Raw genomic sequence first — 19,588 nt, forward strand, 5'->3', positions numbered from 1 at the left:
CTATTTTTTCAGAAACTTACTTCAGTAAGTATTTGTGTGCAGATGTACAGCTCCTTTGGCTTCATGCAAGTCCTAGCAAGATCAAAGTCTTAAGTACATCATGATCTGCAAGCACTAAGGTAGAAGAAAGGGAGAACTGGGAAGGGACTGTATTCTAGTCTGTTCTTTTAAACCAGACCTGCTTGTATTTACATTGAGGGCAATGGATTTGTGAAGCTCAGCAGAAGTATTATATTTATAAACCTTGTTTTTTTACCCAGAAATATTGCCTCCTAAAAGGTGGGTAAAAGTAAACATTAAACTCACTCTGCTTCAATGTTGTGAGGCATGACTATGGAAGCTCTGTAAGCCAAGTGAGAAAGGGACTGATTTTGACTCCCTTACCAGCACACTGTAAAAATGTCTGCTTTTCAAACAAGCAAATGAAATCCTCACATTTTAGCAGTTTATGTGCAAAAATTATCCAAGGCAACTTTGCAGGACTTATTTGTTAATTTTTTCTATGTATTTCTAGTGCATCACTCAAAGACCTTTGAAGCTCCAGTCACTTCATAGTTAGTTTGATGCTGCCCATACAGTAAACCAAATACAAGACAGCAAACAGAGCCACTGCAATCCTGTTGTAAAACACAAGGGACTTGCCCAGGTGCAATGGCTCCCTGAGCACACCACCTTCTCAACTGCACTATGTAGACTGTAGGAGGCTTACGCTGTTTGGTCACTAACCCTTTATGCATTAGGTTATTAATCTATATTTTCCAGAATAAAACCCAGTAATTTTGCAAAACAATTTCAATTGCTATTAAACTAAGTTTTCAATTTGGCATAGGGATTTAGTGGCACTAAATACTAATGGAAGATGCAGGAATAAAGAGTGGAGCAATTTATAACAGAGTGTATTGATTCAATTATTTTCCTGCCTTAAAATGCATATGCTCATAAACATTTGATTTGGGGCACTCCCAGCTGATATCACACTTGGAACAGCATATATCTACCGTGAATAAAATTCCTGTTGCAGTTCTTCATTCTTAAACTTGCAAAAGACAAACACGTGATTTGTAAAATCCTGCACTTGTAAAACTGACTTAAATAAAAAATTTCAAGCTACACAGTAAATATGTACAGCTTCAATTGATTTATTGAGTTATATTTTGGGAATTACTGTGCTCTGGCAGCAGGGAAAAGAATTCGATGACATTACTTTCTACTACAAAATCATCATGCCACTCAATTTTAAAACCCTGTGCTTTTATTAAGGACAACATTCAGCACCAAGACAGGTATTCATATTGACATGCAAATCCTCAAGCACAATGAGCAACACAGATGTTAACAACAAATACAAGGTAAAACCACTGAAAAAACAGGCACCTGGGCAGTGCAACAGGTAAGGGACTGTTTCCCATAAGGAGAGATAGAGCAAAAGAAATTCTATGGTTAGATGGTCTCTTCACAATCTGCCTGCTGGGAGTCACAGAAGATTTCCTGACCTACCTCATATCCTAATTAGCTTTAGGTCCTTCACTGCTCCTGAAAGGGTGATGAGGCTCTAGCTCTAGCCAAGGATATCGAGAAGACTCAAGCATATGGAATGCAGTTAAAAGCAGACGTACTTTCTTAGGAAAAAGTAATCTACTCTTTACAAGTCCTGCACTTTTAGGAATTGCATTAAGTATTATAGGTATAACATTTTTTGGCTGAAAATTATTTCTAAAGGGCATGTTTCTTCAATGATTACATTTTGTACAGCAGCAATCATCCCAAAGTGCTGTTCTCCACAGCATCAGTGTGCACAGGAATTACAAAGGAACAAGAGAACTCTAGCTAACAAAACAGTCTGCAAAAAAGTAAAAATGCTTCTCATCATGCAAGATTCAGATTAGTCCTACCAATATCTGTGTGTGTACTTAACTTCATGCACAGAGTCAATATATAATAAAGTTCAGTATGTAAACAGTGTTGGAAAGAGCAGAAATTAAATAGGTATGCAAACATAATTTTGGTTTGTATTGTATTGTTACTTGAACCTACCTTTTCCTTGATATTTACATGAGAATTGATTTCTGCCATCTTTATTCAGAGGAGAGTAGTGTCTCTGAAACGAGAAAAAAAAATCAGAGAAATTAATTTGGAGATTTTAGTCAAATCTACACCTGTAATGACTAATTGCATACGCTTACCTGTAAGCATTGGAGAAAAATGAGAACACAATGTCCTGCACAGCAGTGCTCAATCCTGCCAAAGGTAAAGCTAGTCCAAATTTCCTACCTTCCCCAGATTAGTTCTGCAAGCACATTTAAAAATGCCTTATAGCTATGAATCTGGATAAAAGGCATATCACATTTCTCCCAGCCATGTCTCCCAAACCCTGTTCTGAGGCTATAAAGAGCAGGAGTACCTTAGATGAACTCAACCGCTCCTGTTTTCTCATTCACCAGCATCCTCAGTTTTTGCCAAAAGAATTTATCAATTAATGCAGTCCTAAAAAGCAGCTAAATGTGCCAGGAGGTTGGGCTGACAAGTGCTGCATGGCTGTTTGTTGTTTGTTTTTAATTCATAACTAATTCAGAAGATTTAGTCACACAGCTTCTACTGAAACTAACAGGGTCTGTAGATTTAATTATCTCTAAGTCTTCTCTGAAAACTTGGGCACATGAATGGAATTTGCATATGATTAAGAAATCCTGAAATATGCTTTTTATTTCCAGTTATGAGGCTGGGTAATTTAGAGACACTCTACCACATGATGAAGAGTTAAACACAGGGAAAGGAGTCCCGTTGCCTATTCTGGCTTCCATCAAAACCAACTACTGTAAACTTCAGTAAGGAACAGAGCTGAATCTTCACATTTTAAAATTAAATCACACACAAAGAATTACAGCAAAGACAAAGTCAAATTAAATACAAGCTTGGTTTGGTCACTCTCTTTAACTCTATTGTACACTGATAAAAAGGTATACATGTATGAGAACGAATCCTGAAGTTCATTTTAAGTTTTGAAGTTGGAACAGCTCCTTTTCCCCATTTGAGCATTTGCTATGTGGACTGATATGTGCTCCAAAAATTACTCTAAATCTCTTTTAATGCCCTTAAACAATGCTCCCTCAACTTCTTCTTTGAAACACAGAAGTTTAGTAGAGTTCAAACTCCAGAAATTAAGCACTGCTCTTACAGTATTCACTGACAACTTTTAAACCTTTTAATTAATTTCTGTATGTACCCATTTTCTAACTAAAGAGATAAGAGTTGAGGAAGCATATGGGGAAGAGATAACAGGAAGAAGAAAAAGAAGTTCATTTGAGTTTTGGTCTGATGAAGAGTTAAAAGACAAAAGTAACCATTTGCACTGCCAGCTATTAAAAAGACAGGCTTGAAATAAGTGAGGTTGCTTGTGCCATCTCCATCTTGCTATTCTATGAACAGATGCTCTATTAGAACTCAAGTACTTTTACCTGTATTAAGTCAGTGGCTCAAATGCTTAGCCAAGACTGGAGTCTCACTAAGTTTGATGAGCCTGCTTGGCAGCTGGGCCACTGTGTCACTGGGAAGCAGACGCTTTTACTGTCTGCTGGTATCTCAGAGCGGAAGGTTGCCCTTCCTGCCCCTCCTTACATCAAGAACGAAAGAGCTTAAATTAGTTTCTTTGTCAAGCCCACCCAAAGGCCAGCGGCAGAATTAAAAACATCTGGACAGAGCAGGCAGGAAGATCACTCAGAAGGTAAGTTAAGTTCAGGGCAATTCCATTTCCAATATTTAGTGTGTTCCAATAACAAAAGAAAGGTGTTGAGGAATGCTTGTAGCCTGTAGTCCCCAGACAATTTTTTTTAATGTACTTCTTGTCTTTTGCTGTCAGCTATTTCTCATGCTGAAGGGGGAAAAGAACATGAGATATAAATGATAAATTTTCCCATGCAGACTGGAAAAGTCAGCTCTAAAGTTACTCTAAATCTTCATCTCCCTTACTGCTTCTCAAAAAAGCATGGCTTGTATCTAGCGACATCAAACCCATGGCTGGATGGGTCCTATTCTTTGTTTAAAGGGTAAGTATATGGTAAAGAGTAGTTAAGGAATTCAACTGCTTTGCTCTTGTATCCAGTATAGAGCAGATTTTGTAATGTTAGAGACAACTGATCAATGCACTGTTGCATACTGATTCAAATACACTTAATCCCATCCAGCACCTCACAACAACATTAACAAAAAACGTTAATCTGTTCCTGAAGAAGCAAGCACACAACACAGAAACAAGCTCATTAAGGGAGGTAACAAACTCTTCTGGCCTTAAAAGTTTATTAATCTATAAAAACCACTAAGTAATGGGAAAAAATCTTTGTGACTTTAAATCCTCAGGTTTCTTTCAACATGTGTTATCAATTTTGTACCAAAATTGTACATTTTAAAACTGCATCTTGTATGAAGCAAATGAAACCAAATAATGATACTTTGTGAAAGCCTCATGCCTCTCTCAAGTAAGGTTTCTTCAAAGATACTAGCTAAATAATTCTTGAAATTCAAATTAATTTTGCTGATTAAACCTGACTATTTAGCCAATTCTACTCTTAGTAGCAATGCTCTGACTTGATTTAAAACCAGATATAAAAATTTCATTCAACACCTTGCCAGAATTTGATGTGTCTCTTCTCTGCTGTACACTGCAGGTGTTACTGTGATTATAGCCTTCCACCAACAAATGTGGTGCTGATTCAGCTAGCTTGCAACTGCAAGCTATTTCAAAAAGACCTGGCATGCTACACGAAGCATACCCTCTGCTTCTCTCTTCCTTTCTCTTTTTTCTTTCCCTTTTAAGATAAAGAACTAAGAGGACACTAGCTTTTACAAATGGACCCATTTCTCTACACTTCACACACTTCATTAATATGCATTTTACAACTGTCAAAATGAAGATGCTAAAACTGAGTTGGAGCTATTTTTCATTCACCTTCTCCAAGGACAGATAATTGAAATACATTTATAAAACACTTGCTCGTTTATATAACTCAGTCCAGCACTGCTTGTTACATAAAATACAGATGATACACTAAATAGAAAATGTCAATGCTGCACTAATTTTTAAAAGCATCATCCTTTATGGCTATACTTAATAGCTAACAAATTTCTCATTGTAGCACCAACTGATTTATTGACTTAACTAGTGCTTTTTCATCTGGTGTTATTTTAATCTCAGTATTTAGCAATTATTTCGTTTCTGATCCTGTGGCAAAAGACCACAGCATATCCCATAATTTTATGAACAAAATGGCCCCACTGAAGTTTACAAGCTTTATCTCTAGGCTTGAGTCTAAGTTTGAGCTCCGACATTCTCATCCTCAGTTCTTCAGCAAAGCTTCTTTCTGTGTGAGTTGTGGAACATGAAAATAGGATCCTCAGCTGAGCCCAAAAGGGACCTAAAGCCAGTGGAGAACAGTACTTCACATGTCACCAACAGCATGCACACAAAAGAATGTTTGGAGAAAGATCTCTTGACAGAAAATTTTCTGCACTGGCCAAGATTAAGTTAATACAAGTACTAAATTTAAAACACAGAAAGCATAATGCACATGAGAGATTCTGAGCTTGAATGTCAGCTTACATGCTTTGCCTTTCTCCACATCTCCTGCTTGCATTTCTGCTTCTGAAATGTCATTGCAAATCATGCCAAAAGACTTCCAAGAAAAAGAAGTTAATGAAAAAAAATCCCAACAAACTACAAAATCCCTTATATAAATGGGTCATTAATTTCTGATATAAATTTCCAAATGCATTACCTGCAGCAGGAGATCACTCTCAGTTTCTCATTACATCCTGACCTCAAATACTGACAGGGTGTTTTTTCTAAAGCTATTACACACATCCAAATGAGACATTTCACTTGCCTTGTAAAATGAAGCATTTCAATTGCATTCAAGGGAATGCTGCAGAGAAGACTGGACTACTTTTGACAGAGTTTTACTTCTCTCTCCTACCAAATGAAGCAATTTGTATTAGTCTATGCAGTTTAAGCTACCATGAACCTGAACCATGAACCAGCATCTACGGTGCTGGCACATACTCTGTCCTGCTGACCTTAACTGTAAGCAGCAACGTTACAGGCAGACAGTTACAGGAACGGCCTTTAACCACTGCAGAAAAACATGCCAGAGCTCACCTGACAGCCTAAAGTATGTGCCTGCTGGCTCAGCCTTTACAGAAATTTCCTTTCTGTCTCCAAGCAGCAGTGAAACCCCACTGCTGCTGTGTTACACTTCCAAAGAACGCCCACCACCTTCTCACGGGTACCAGCATCAGAGGTGTTTGTCCCGCAGACACCTTCCAGCCAGCCAGACCCTCAGGTAAAGCTGACAAACACTCCGTTCTATACAACATTATGGATGGGGGGGATTGCCTGCGTCTCAAGAATCAAAGAATCACAACAACTCTGTGTCTTGCCACTGCTGCAAAACCAGGCATATTTAAATTTCACACTTTAAAACTCTGTCAGATGCTACCCACTCTTAACAACAACAACAAAAAAATCTCCTTGCAAATACAGAGAGAGGAAAAGCAGTCTATGAAAGCATAAGGGTTGCCAGAAAGATACAATTTGTGAAAATACTCTGTCACAGTAAAGTCTATCAGAGTGGAGACAGTGTGTGACACCTGCTCCACCACTTCTGACATCTGAAAACACAACTTTGGCAAGGGGGATGAGAAAACTTCCCATTAAACAGCACCTAATAATCTGGGGTTGGGAGGATTTCCCATCTGTAGGTTTATGGATTAATGCTTTCCAACACCCCAAAAAAGGTCTTAGTTCCTCATCTGCCCACTGCACTGTTTCCTTTTATAAAGAAATACTACCCCAGCAAACCAAGAATTCCAGTCTAAATTACTTGACCCTTGCCAATGCTTCTCTAATCCCAGTCATCAAGTGAGCCTTGTCTACTAAAAGAGAAACTAGAATTTACAATTTTGGCACTCAAACTTTTTCATGAAGTAGAACAACATCAGAATAGGAATTTTTAATTATTTTCTATTTTTAATTACAGATCATTTTCTCATTTGCAAATAGTTCAGTCAAAATCCCCCAGCTCCTAAAACATAGACAAGTATGAGCAGAACAAAGAAATCACAATTTTAGAGAAACTTCAAAAAATAAGAAAAAAAAAAGCTAAGTACCTGTGCTCGTTCTGGCTGGGATTTAGTTAATTTTCTTCACAGTAGTTCTAACACAGGGATATTGTAGATACTGCCAGCATTTCTTACACAGCATCAAGACCTTTTCTGCCCCTCACCCAACCCCAGCAGCGAGGAGCCTGAGGGGCACAAGAAATTGGGAGGGACAGAGCCAGGACAGCTGAGCAAAGGGATATTCCATATCATATGATGTCAGGCTCAGCATACAAAGCTCTGCCACTCAAAGCTCACTCCCATGGGGAGGCAGTGAATGAGCAGCTGTGTGGTGCTTAGTTGCTGGCTGGGATTAAACCATGACAGTATCTAATGAGATTCTAGCAGCCTGCACTATGCTTTCATCTTCTCTATTTCTACCTTCTCTACAGAATTACATCTCATTTTCAAATGAGATTCCGATCCATCCATATATATTACATTACACTGTCTTGCCTGCAGACTTCCACACGCTCTAGGTAAAAGCAAAACCAGCAGAATCAGAGACACATGGCCTCCATTGCACATTTGAATTTGTTTCTCGTTATAAAGAAATGCTACCAGAGAACTGCACATGAAGCCTGAGATTAACACAATTTTTCTAATGCAGTTTTAAACTAATATTGTTGCACTGAAAAAACTCAGACTGAGATTCCAAAGTTCAAGCATTTCAGAAAGGAATTCTTTTGGCTTTCATTCAGATTTTATTTAAATAGAAGAAAAAATTAATTAGGTCAAATGGGCAAACATCAGCATGCCACTGTTGGTAAAACTACAAGAAATACCAAGATTCAGACATTTGCCTTCAGTATTTTGAGATTAGAGAGATTAGCAATGGGTATGACTTTCTATTTGCTGTAGTCTCACATCTAAAGACAAACATAATAATTAAATGCATAAACGTAACCAGAGTCAGGAGCACCCACCACATATTAACAAGTATCCTCACAGCTGACCTTTTAGCCTTGTGTCACTAGGAATGAACACACCTAGTAAAATCAACACAAAATGTTCTAAATACAGAACTGGTGTTTTCCAGTACTATGTTATATCTTTCTAATGACTGCATGTAGAAGTTTTCTATGCACACCATTTGGTATTTCCTGGTTTTTGGAAGTTTGAGATTAGCCACTTCAGGCTAGTTAAGCACCCCAGATAAGTTTCATGACATTTGAGGGCTTCAAAATCCTTTCCTTTAAATGCCTGCATGAACATATACATATGGAAGTGCACAAACATTCCAGAATATTCCTCATTTGCAGAGTCCAGTCCTGTTACTGTCCCTGGTCACGCTTGTCTCAATCACAGAATGCAGCTGTTGCCTCTGCATTCTCCCTCCTGCTTAGCTACTGCAGCCAGACTCTCTACTGGTCACCACACTGTGCCTGAAACCCTTTGGCTGCACATCTAAAAACAGGATGCAGGAAATAAAGCATCTCACTGATTCCACATGTAGCTCTGGATTCCTACAGAAAGGAGGCTTATGCTCCCCCATTGTTTATCACCTCCTCCGGAGGATTTCTTAAATGCCTGACTACACAGTCTGAGGAAGAAGCAGATGTCTCAGATCTACAGCTTTGCAGGCTGCTCGCTTGGAAATGGGCAGTAAGGGGTAAAGGTTTGGAAAACGTGCAGTGGCACATCAGGAACTCAGTTATTCTACTTAACACTATAAAGTCCATATCTGAGAGATCACAGACCTATTTGCTAAAAATAAAAAAGGGACAAAGGTGAGAGTGGGATATGTGAGGAAAGACAGACCTTAGCACTTGAGTCAGTGTCCTTCTGTCTCCTATCCTCCTCAGATTTCTGCCAAGAGCAGGAATGGCTCTAAGCAGGTACCACAGACAAACTGCCAAGTCCAGTCAGTGTTGCAATAAAATGGTTAGGCATCAGTAAATTCTGTACCTCATTCTGATAAAACCCATTGCTCTTTGACCTTGTTATGCTCTCCCCTTCCTAAGCAGAGATGGTACCATCCATGTAATCCAGGGAGAGCTTGTGCTTCTCCCCTCTTGTCAGCTGACTTGCTTCCCTCTCCCAGTTCCAGTGTGTGAGAAGCCAGACCACTGCTTATGTGGGCTGCACAGGCATTTGTGTTCTCAGAGAGATGTGGTGTGTGAGGGATCCTCAGGCCCTCCCTGCACTTGGTGTTGCAGCTCCACTATATGAGAATCCTGCAGAGGAAGGCTCTAGTCCTCAACAAGGTCACAATAAGAGAGGGTCAAAAGAAAGCTGCCGACTGGCACCTTCCCCAAACTCCATTAATATTTCATCCAAACAGTTTACAAGTATTCAGTGATATAACCACATCTTTTGATACAGACATCACAAAAGATTCTGGCTGTATTTTCTATCACCAGTCACCCTTGGTTACAAACAAGGCTGCTAGCAAACCCTCTTCCTGTACAGCCTTTGAATGCTGGGTCTGTCCTATCAAAGTGAAGCTCTTCTTTAACACAAGTTTCAGTGTGGCTTCCCCAGAGACTGGTGTCACTGTATGAGCTGGTGTTCCCCCATGACAGGCGACTGACACCCTCGGACAGTAACCACCAGTTGCACCTCAGAGACCTGGAGGTGTAACAACCTGCCATCTCTGTAGAATATAGCCTGGGCTGAGAAGGATTCAAACCAGTAACTTACATTAAGGTCATTAATGCCATCCTGCATCTGAGCAATGGAGATCAATTTAAAAAGCACGTAAAGAAAGGTCACCTCTGCATTATTTACAGCAACTTACTGGAATTAAGAACAGAGCTGCAGGAGGGGACAAATGCAAATCCTGTGTAGAGCTACGTTTCCATGTTTCAACAGACAGGTACCACAGTACAAAGTAAATACTCTGTAACTACTGACATACACGTGCGCACACACACACACACACACATATATATATATAGGTAGGCACATAGACATACAAAGAATGCATAAAATGCTTTATGAAATAATCATACTTTTAAGTAAAATAAATTTGAAAATAAAACTAAGTACCATTATCTTTTTTAAAAGCAGCATTCTAAACATTGGAAAACTTCTCCAAAATACATGTGACAGTACACCTCTTAAACAAAACCTAGGAATTCAAATTCAAAAAAATGTCAAATTTCTGGAAGGGAGTCTTGTTGCATGGCAGTAGGCTTTTCCATGAAAGGATATTTTACAGGATAGAAGGGCTATTTCCTAGTGAACATTCAAGAGACTTAGGCACAACCTCTGAAAATTCCTCCCATCCTCTTCCCACACTGATTAGGAGCCAAACACTTATTTTCAAGCCAGATCCTTTCTAATATTGCACAACTTGCCATGTGAGGCAGAGTCAGTAATCTAAAGCCAACATTTTCCCACCTAAATTGGTGTACATATCATGTGTTTGAACTCCCTAACCAGCTGGTTTTGTCACCTGAACAACTATGAGATATACTGCTAAATCCAATTTATAGCACCCATTTACCAGAGAACGGAATGCTCAGCAACACCAACTCTACTCCACATTAAGAAGCTCTAGTGAACTACAAAAATACCAGAAGGCTGAAAGAGTATAAGGCAGAAATTCTCCTAACAATTTTTCATTTTGTGGTAGGAAATTATGGACTCATTAAAATCTTCGGAGGAGTCCTGTTCTAGAAATGTTTATATAAAGAACATGAAACAGCTCAAATAGAAGAGACAGAAAAAACTCATCTCAGCAGCCCAGTGACAAGAGAAAAGTCTCTAGCCCACTGAAGATCTAGTGCCTGCTCCAAACCTGCCTGCTGCTACACTAGAAGAGTACTTTAACCCCTAGGCCATTCTTAAAAGAAAAGGATTTTCTCTAAAGAGTTTTCTTATTTCCCTCAAACACATCTATGAGCCTCCTAGAACCAGGTAAGAGCCAGCAAAGGCATATCCCCACTCCAGAGCTCCAAAGGCAGGAAACCCAGCACCACTGCATAACTACCACAACTACGCAGTGGCTGCTCAGGATAAAATATCCACTTGCTGGCTTCTGACGCTCACCACTTCAGGGACTGCACGCTGGGGCTCCATACCCTCCCCACTCTGCAGGAGAATGTTGCTGGAAGCCTAGAGCCTGTGTTCTGCTGGCTGGCATCCTAAAGGAACATCTGCAGAGCATCACTGTGATTCAGCAGAATCTGAATTCCCGGTTTTACTATGTATATCATACTAGGAGAGCTAAGCCCAATTGATAATAGATGAATGCAGATACATGGTCAGTAAAACGGTTTTCTCCAATAGGCAGGAGGGAGGGATGGGGGTTCTGGAAAAAAAAAATTTGGACTGAGAAAACTCACTTTCCACAGTAAGACTTGCCAAAATAAACATTAGCCTCTTGCTCTTCCTCAAGTGCCTCAAGATATCTTCCTAAACATATAGATAAAGTTCAGTGAAATAGCAAAAAACAATCCACTCCAATTCTACATCTGCATGACCCTCCTACAAAACAACCAAAGAGGTTAACTTTCAATTTTTACAAACGAGGTATTATCTTCCAAGCTGTTCTTGCCAGGGACTTGAGCTATTAAGCCATTTATGCTGGCTCCTATTTCACCTCAGAACGGGGTGCCAAGAGACAGCGTCGGCTCATTTGCTTTTGCGGTTGCCCAAATGTAGACTGCTACAAGAGCACAGCATGGGAATGCTAACAGGGAAGGATGGAAAGTGGGAGCACTACTTGCCTCAATCCCAGTGTTTTCTCTAAACAGTAAGAGCAGAGGTAAAAAAGTGAATGTCAGGAAGTGCTCAAATTCACACTTGTTTTGGACATCATAATTTATCACAAGGAATCCAACTTCTACCGGCAGACTGGCAGAGTATAGTAAATTTTCAATGTTGGAATAAACCTCAAGTTCAAAGATAGTCTGATTTCTGGAGCTATTCCGATTTCAGCCTTCTTTCTATTAAGTATTCAAAGTCCACGTCAGCTTTCTTTCTTGCTCAGAAATCTCTGAAGAACCAGTTTACCTTGCACTGTATGTGTAAGGCTGACTCTCAGCAAATATAATCCTTGAACCAGCAGCTTGCTGGTCCCACAGGAGCCCCCCCCCAGCTGCAGACAGAGAAGTAGAAGTCATCAGAGCTGCCTTGACCAAGCACACAAGGAAGCACCACAGTCATGATGAATTGGCAAGTTTACAGTGAGTTTGGGGAAAGGAAGCATTTTACCTGAGCTCTGAAAGCACTCCCTGAATAAAGGGCTTCTGAAGAGAACTGATATGGCCAGGTGCTCAACTGGAGGCATGACAGACCTGAAGAAGCCTTAGTGTGGTGAGACTTCAGGTAAGTAACATATATTCAAAGTACAGGTAAGGTTATGTATATGCTTGAAGGTAAACACCTGATTTAAATGCAGCAAACCAGTCTGAACCTTCCAAAACCAAACACTGAAATTAAATGCAGTCTTTCATTTTCTATAACCAAGTCACCTCATATAGCTCCTTTGAAGAAGATGCAAATTTTTCCCTGAACAGTATTTAAATTATTATATATTATACACATGTGTATATTATATACACACAAAATATATGTACATAAAAGCTCTAACAAATGTTTACAAGTTTCTCTAGTAAAATCATCTGATGTATATCCACTATGAACAGACACAGGCCTAGCAGTATTCCCATATTAACAGTACTTGTAGAGTCAGACACTACACTGTCTCCACCACTGACATTTTGATATTCTCAGATTTACAACAAATACCAGTCTTCCTCTCCTCCCCCACCTCCCTACTGCTGAGGAAAACATTGATTTTCTAATGTTAACAAAAAGTATTCCTGGAAACAACAACAAAAGCACATAAATAAGTTAACCCATAATTGCATATTGTTTCATACAGTCCTTCAACCTAATTGCTGTTACAGATGAATAAGCAGCTATCAGAGCATTCACTGGACTTTGAAACACACTTTTTAGAGGTAAAACCCAAAAGAAACTCATCATTTTTTTCAACTGAAACCCACACTACCTAGCAACATTAACATTAATTGCAGAAGTACAGTCAATCAATGCAGACTGCATACTGCCAAAAATATGCAAAAGTGCCTTAACCAGTCCCCCCTTCAATACCCTCCCCAACAGTCAGGGGACAATCTCAAAAACTGTTCTGTTTCTGAAGGTCAATAGCATATGAAGTGTTGCTAACATGCATGAACTGAGGTCCCTGTTTAGACAGGTATATTAAGGTTTTGGATTTTTTTTTAAATCAGATGTTTCTTAACTTGGAAAGGACAACCCAAAGATAAAGCTGTCTGATTAGCTGCAACATATGGACAGCAAATGGAGTAATTTTATCAACAGAATAAAGAGAAGATAGTTTATTTACTGAGGAACATTTTCATGAAAATAAAAGTATGCCTTATTGTAGGGTACTTTTCTCAAGGACAGGTAAGCTCACTTACACTGTATAGCACAGATACACATTCTAGAACATCTTTCAACTCATTTGTTTGTGCCTATTCACTTTAAGTGATCTACCTCTGGCATGCCAGAATCCATGAAATTATAAAATCTGTGGACAAACCTTTACCTTGCATCTATCCAGAATTTCTGAAGATGAACTTTTAACACAGCTTTGGAGAATAAGATAAAATACTACTTGCTGCACAGAATTCAGTGTTCAAGAGTTAAGCTCTAACTTGTAGTTACCTAGGTTACTAGTTACTACTGCAGGCCCTACCAGCTGAAACTCTCAGTGTGCTAAAGGATGTCAAACCCACTTTACTTGGGGAAACATGGATAGCAGCAGGTTTCGGATACTGTATTGGCTTTGTGTGACAATGCTTTGATAGTGGAGGGGTTACAGACTTGGCTTTTGTGAGAAACTGCCAGAAGTTTCCCTCATGTCCGATAGAGTCAATGCCAGTCAGCTTGAAGACACACCTGCTGCTGGCCAAGGTCAATCCCACCAGCAACCATGGCAGTGCTTCTGGAATAACAGTTAAGAAGGGTGGGGTGAAAAAAACTGTGCAGCAGCAATTGCAGGTGGAGGGAGGACTAAGAAAGAACATGTCAAAGGAACAGGGGCAGGAGGTTCTGCAGGCACCAGAGCTGAGATTCCCCTGCAGCCCGTGGTGCAGCCCATGGTGAGGCAGCTGTGCCCCTGTAGCCCACAGGAATGCAGAGATCCACCTGCAGACTGTGAAGAACACCACGCTGGAGCAAGTGGATGCCTGAAGGAGGCTGTATCCCTGTGGGAAGCCCTCACTGGAACAAGCTCCTGGCAGTGACCTGTGGACCCTTGGAAAGAAAAGCCCATGCCAGACCAAGTTTGCTGTTGGACTTGTGATGCCACGGGGGGCTCACGCTGGAGCAGGCTGTGCCTGAAGGACTGCACCCCATGGGAGGGGACCCTTGCTGGTGCAGTACAGGAATCCATACTGGTGCAGTTTGTGAAGAACTGTAGCTCATGAGAAGCCCCCTGTTACAGAACTTCATACCGGGCTATGTTCCCTGGCAGGGACCCCACACTAGAGCAAGGGAAGAGTGTGGGGAATCCTTCCCCTGAGGAGGAAGGATCAGCAGATGCAATGTGTAATGAACTGACCATGGCTCACATTACCCACCCACCAGCACTACTCTGGAAAGGAGTTAGAGAACTTAGAAGTTAAGCCTGAGAAGAAGGGAGGGCTGGGGGGAAGGTGTTTTAAAATTTAGGGTTTTTTTCCTCATTATCTTACTTTTATTGACTGGTAACAAATTAAGCTAATTTATCCAAGTCTAGTCTGTTTTGCCTGTGATGGTAATGGCTGAGCAATCTGTCCCTGTCCTCTTGACCCACAAGTCTTTAGTTATGTTTTCTCTCTCCTACCCAGGTGAGGAAATGAGTGACAGAGAGGCTTTGGTGGGCACCTGGTATCCAGCCAGGGTCAATCCACCACAAGCACACAAAAAAGCATGTTTTGTATGGGAACATCAAAATTGTTTTGACTGCTATGTCTCTCTTCTCACTGCTGTTAATTAGGAACATTACAACAGCACTGACAAGCTCTTACATATTGCACATATAGGTGCTATCAAAAACCCAGTGCTGCTTAAGAGAGTTACCACACTGAGCAAGGCAAAGTCTCAGCACGTCCAACATCCAGTATTCTCAACTTGCGCTAACCATCCTGTCAGCAGTAAGAACTGCCTGACAAACTGAGCTAGCTAGGAATTTCCCAATCAAATGGGTTTTGTTGGGGTTTGGTGAAGCTACTTTGGCATAGCCAAAACATTTCTCAAACACCAGCTAAGCAAGGGTTCCCCAACAGCTAACTGAAATCCCTGTTAGTCAGCTATCCTTTCCCAAAAAGCCCAAATCACAGCAAAACCTGGAATAAGCAAAGTTCAGCTTAACAAATCAGGAAGTTACTGTGGCTTGTACAGACACAGAAGAGCTGATCACAGCATTTATTATCAAGTACAGCACTGTATCAGTCACGCCTTTCCTTCATTATTCTACAGTGTCACCAAGTAAAGGCAGAGATGAGTCCTGAACAGCTAGTCCTTTACAAATTTTCTGACTGTATTTTCATGAAGCCATTCACAAAGTTATCATCTTCATTCATAATGAGCAGTTCTGGCAGTCACTCATACAGATTTCTTACCATAGACAAAAGCACAGTCAAAGCTGCCACAAACTCACATCTCCAATTTAGCCACACACCAAAACAAGCAGGGCTGGCTCTGCAGGCAGCAGAATAAGCTGTGGCTGGATCCTGTGGTTAACAGAGCTCTGTCACTGGCATCCACAGAACCAAGAGAGCCGGATTTATAGTTGCTCAATATTTGGTCTCTCCAACAATGGAAGAAAAAAATAGAAGACCCATGTATGAGACACAATTTACACAGGATGAGATTCAGCTCCATTGGCTGTCTTCCTCAAACATGAAATTTACTTGCCAGTAATACTGACATACTTGCCAAGACCTGAACTTTATCACTATTTTTCCAAGAGTTCTGCTCATTAACTGAGATCAGACAGTCTAGCCACCTTGCTCACAATCAGAGCACAGCAGCAGGGAATGCTTTGGCTCTTTTTACACTGCCTGAACTGTACTGTTGGAGAAAAATAAAAGAACTCTTTCACCACTTTATCCCCACACACACACCTCGCTTTTGGACAGGGCACAAATTACTGCCTTGATCCTCCCTTCTAGCAGAACACACACTCCATCCTAGTAGCCTCAGAGAACACTTCTTCCTTTGCTCTCGAAAACAAAGATTTCAATAATTCTTCCAACCTGTTCCAACTGCCTGTTCCATAGAGGGAACAAAAAATGGAAGTTATCACTGTCAAACAAAAACTACCTGCTCTAATCATGAACCTTTACAGCTGAACTATTTCAAAACATACTGCAGGGAGGCAATTCTATTTTGCCTTCACCGTGGGCTGCCCTTTATGAATATGTTCACTCTTCTCCACCACACAAGGAAAGTTTCTTTAAAGTCAGTGCTTCAATGTTAAAAAGGCATGAGAAATTGCAGAGAACTTTTTATGAAGGCACTGGAGTCTCAGTTTCACTGTGCTCACTGCATGATCAACCAAATTCCATAATGTCATCTCTCTCCTGGAATTCCAGCATTGACTGACAAACCTAGTAAGAGGTTTGGAGGTGGCTGCCTTGAACTCTGACATTTAGACCAGTCACACTGCTACCCATTTGTGTATGCTTTGTAATGCTTTTCACTACCAGGAACAAACCCTTATCTCCCTTCACATTAACAAGTGGAATAAAGAAGGGCCACCAATAACAAAGCAGGCCAAATACACTATAAATAGAGAATCAATTCAAGAACTCAAGAGTCTCCTTTAATCTCAATTATTTCCTCTAAAAAATCTGTGAAAGCTCAACTTGCTTTCAGTTTCAGACTTTGATATTGATCAAAGTAATCTGTGAGCTCTAATCTCAATTACCTGAACTCTCTGCATCACACAGCTGCCAGTTATTTTTCACTGACAGCAGCATACAAAACCAAAAGGTGTTGCAGGGAAGAACAGGGCCATACAGACAGTAACAAGATGCACCTATAGACAATTAGAGAACTACCCATTTCTGACACAGGTCTGATGTTCACACTGGGTAAAATTTCTCCAGAATTGTTCTTGCAGGAGAGATTCAGCTTGAATTTGCAAACACTATTCAGACAAGCACTTGAGTGCTACTGAATTTCCTGAAACAATTTTTTGACACACTTTTCAGTGAAAAATGAAATTCAGCAAATTCTTAAGAGTCTTTTTGAACTGTTTCAGAAGTGTGCATGATTCTAATGAAAATTTCACATCTGCACATATACAAAAAACATTTTTAATGAAGAATACCCTGCTCTTAAGATCTTACAATATGATTTTGTTCTTCTGAGAATTCCTTTTTCAATACTACATTAAAAAGTAAGTAAAAAAAGTAGTTTGATTTGGGGTTGTGGTGGGTCTGAGTGGGATGGATTTAACTTTCTCCACAGCAACCCATATGGTGTCCTGTTCTGGCTCTGTGGCTACAGCACTGCTGACAACACACCAGTGTTTTGGCTATTGCTGAGCTGTGCTTGCACAGTGTCAAGGCCACCTTTGTTTCCCACTACACCCCCAGAGCCAGGCTGAGGGTGGGCAAGAGGCTGGGATGGAACACAGCTGGGGCAGCTGACTCAGAGTGACCAGAGAGGTATTTCATGTGATGTATCCTCAAGGGAAGAAATAAAAATTGGGATAAAGGAAGAAAAGGATATTTTTGTTTTCAAGCAAGTTTTTTAGCTGCTGTTTGGAGACTGGCTGGGTATGAGTCTGCCATCACCTGGTGTGCCATCTCCCTTGCTCTGCTTGTTTTTCCCTCCCTGAGCTTTTCATCACCTATTAAATGTTTTTTTTTAACTCAACTTAGGAGTTGTCTTTTGTTCTCCCTATTTTTTCCTCCATCCCCCTGTGGAGAGCGGCTGCAGGGAGTGAGTTAGGAGCTGTGTGGGTGCTTGGCTGCTGGCCAGGGTAAACCAACACCAGCAAGCCAAATTATAAACCCATCCCAGACTGGTGTACTCTCTCCTCAGATTCTGATGTAGAACTTGCCCCAGTATTCAGTATCTACAAAAACTCTATTTCCCTAGGTACTTGTAGGGCACTTTAACTCCATATATCTGAGCTGAGTATAATCCTCATCCCAACTCTACATTCTGAGAAAGCATTTGTTATTCTGCTGAGAGGTAAAGAAGTGGAGGGGACTACAGGAAAAGATTTTTGGAGTTCATTAAAAATCTTGGCCTCATTTGCAGAAAGAACATTTACATACAGCCATCTTTTAGTAGTGACCTGAAGGCCTCTCAGAGCTGAAAAAAAATCCCTTTGCAAGTTTAAGATCTTTACTGACCTCCCTATTACTACCCCTCCAAGTACAGGATTCACAAATATGGATAACAAGCCAGCAAGTTTCCTTATTCTCAGGGCCACAAGGCATCATTCTGGTGTGGAAGACCAAGTGCAGCTGAAAAACCAGCATCTTGACCAGAAATCACTGCTTCTGAGAAACCCCTGTACTGTGTAACACTGCTGACAAGGGTGGAGATGCTTCCAAGATATCTCGTTCTCTAGGCAGCCCATCTGTTTCTGACAGCTCAACTTCTGGTCAGCAACTGACCCAATGAGTCACTCTGCTTGTACTAGACAGAGCTCAGAGCCAGACAAGCAATATTTCATCATGCACTTGGCCACACTTGTGATCAGCAGATGCCTAAGAACCACTTTGGGCACGTATCTTTTTCTTCTTTCCTTTGAGGAAGTCACACAGCTCACCACTACTGAGTTCAGTATGCTGAATTATCAACTACCAGATTGACTCTATTCAGCCACTCCCTGTGAGCTTTCCACTACCAAAAGCTTTGAAAGTTTGCCATGTGGCAATTCTGTGTAAAAAGTCTGAAGCAAAAAGGAAATCCTTAAGAAACAGCATAACTACCTCCACCAAAGAAACAGGGTGCATGAAGTGAATAATATGCAAATGAAATGACTTCTCCTTCCATCTATTTATTATAGTGCCTGAGCATTTCAGAGACTTCAATACATAATTGTATTTATCATTCTGACACCCATGCCTAAGTACAGGAGTATTGTTATCCCATCTTACAGATTTAAAATTGAGGAATTAAGTGATTCAGCGAAGATTTCTCAGGAAGCCATTCATAAGGGGCACAATCCAGGTGTCCTAAGCTGCAAGGAAACTAGAGAACCTTACAGACATTAAAAAAAAAAAAGGTCATCTCTATTAGAATTACACAGAAGGATGAGGTCCTTAAAACTTTAAACTTTTTAGATTCAGGCTTGGAACAGACTTAGCTAATGATTTTTAACATGCTGGATACAGAGAAACTACGTCCTTTGGAGAAAAAGGCAAAAGCAATTACTTGGTATGTTCAAACAAATATTTTCTCCAAAACAAGTGACAAAAACCAGGGAGTTTGGACCTCTAAAATTAGG

At 40.4% G+C, this 19,588-nt stretch overlaps 1 protein-coding gene across 3 annotated transcripts in view; it reads right to left on the reverse strand.

Moving 5' to 3' along the window:
• SPATS2L (spermatogenesis associated serine rich 2 like) overlaps positions 1-19,588 on the reverse strand; it is a 77,741-nt gene that overhangs the window by 39,592 nt on the left and 18,561 nt on the right. For all 3 annotated transcript variants that reach the window (XM_084208897.1, XM_084208898.1, XM_084208899.1), the window contains one exon: positions 2,035-2,098. In XM_084208897.1, coding sequence (XP_084065023.1) covers positions 2,035-2,073 — 39 coding nt within the window. In that variant the 5' untranslated portion in view covers positions 2,074-2,098. The remainder of the gene's footprint in view (positions 1-2,034; positions 2,099-19,588) is intronic.

Source organism: Fringilla coelebs (assembly GCF_963513975.1).
Source record: "Fringilla coelebs genome assembly, chromosome: 7".
NCBI classification, from domain to species: domain Eukaryota; kingdom Metazoa; phylum Chordata; class Aves; order Passeriformes; family Fringillidae; genus Fringilla; species Fringilla coelebs.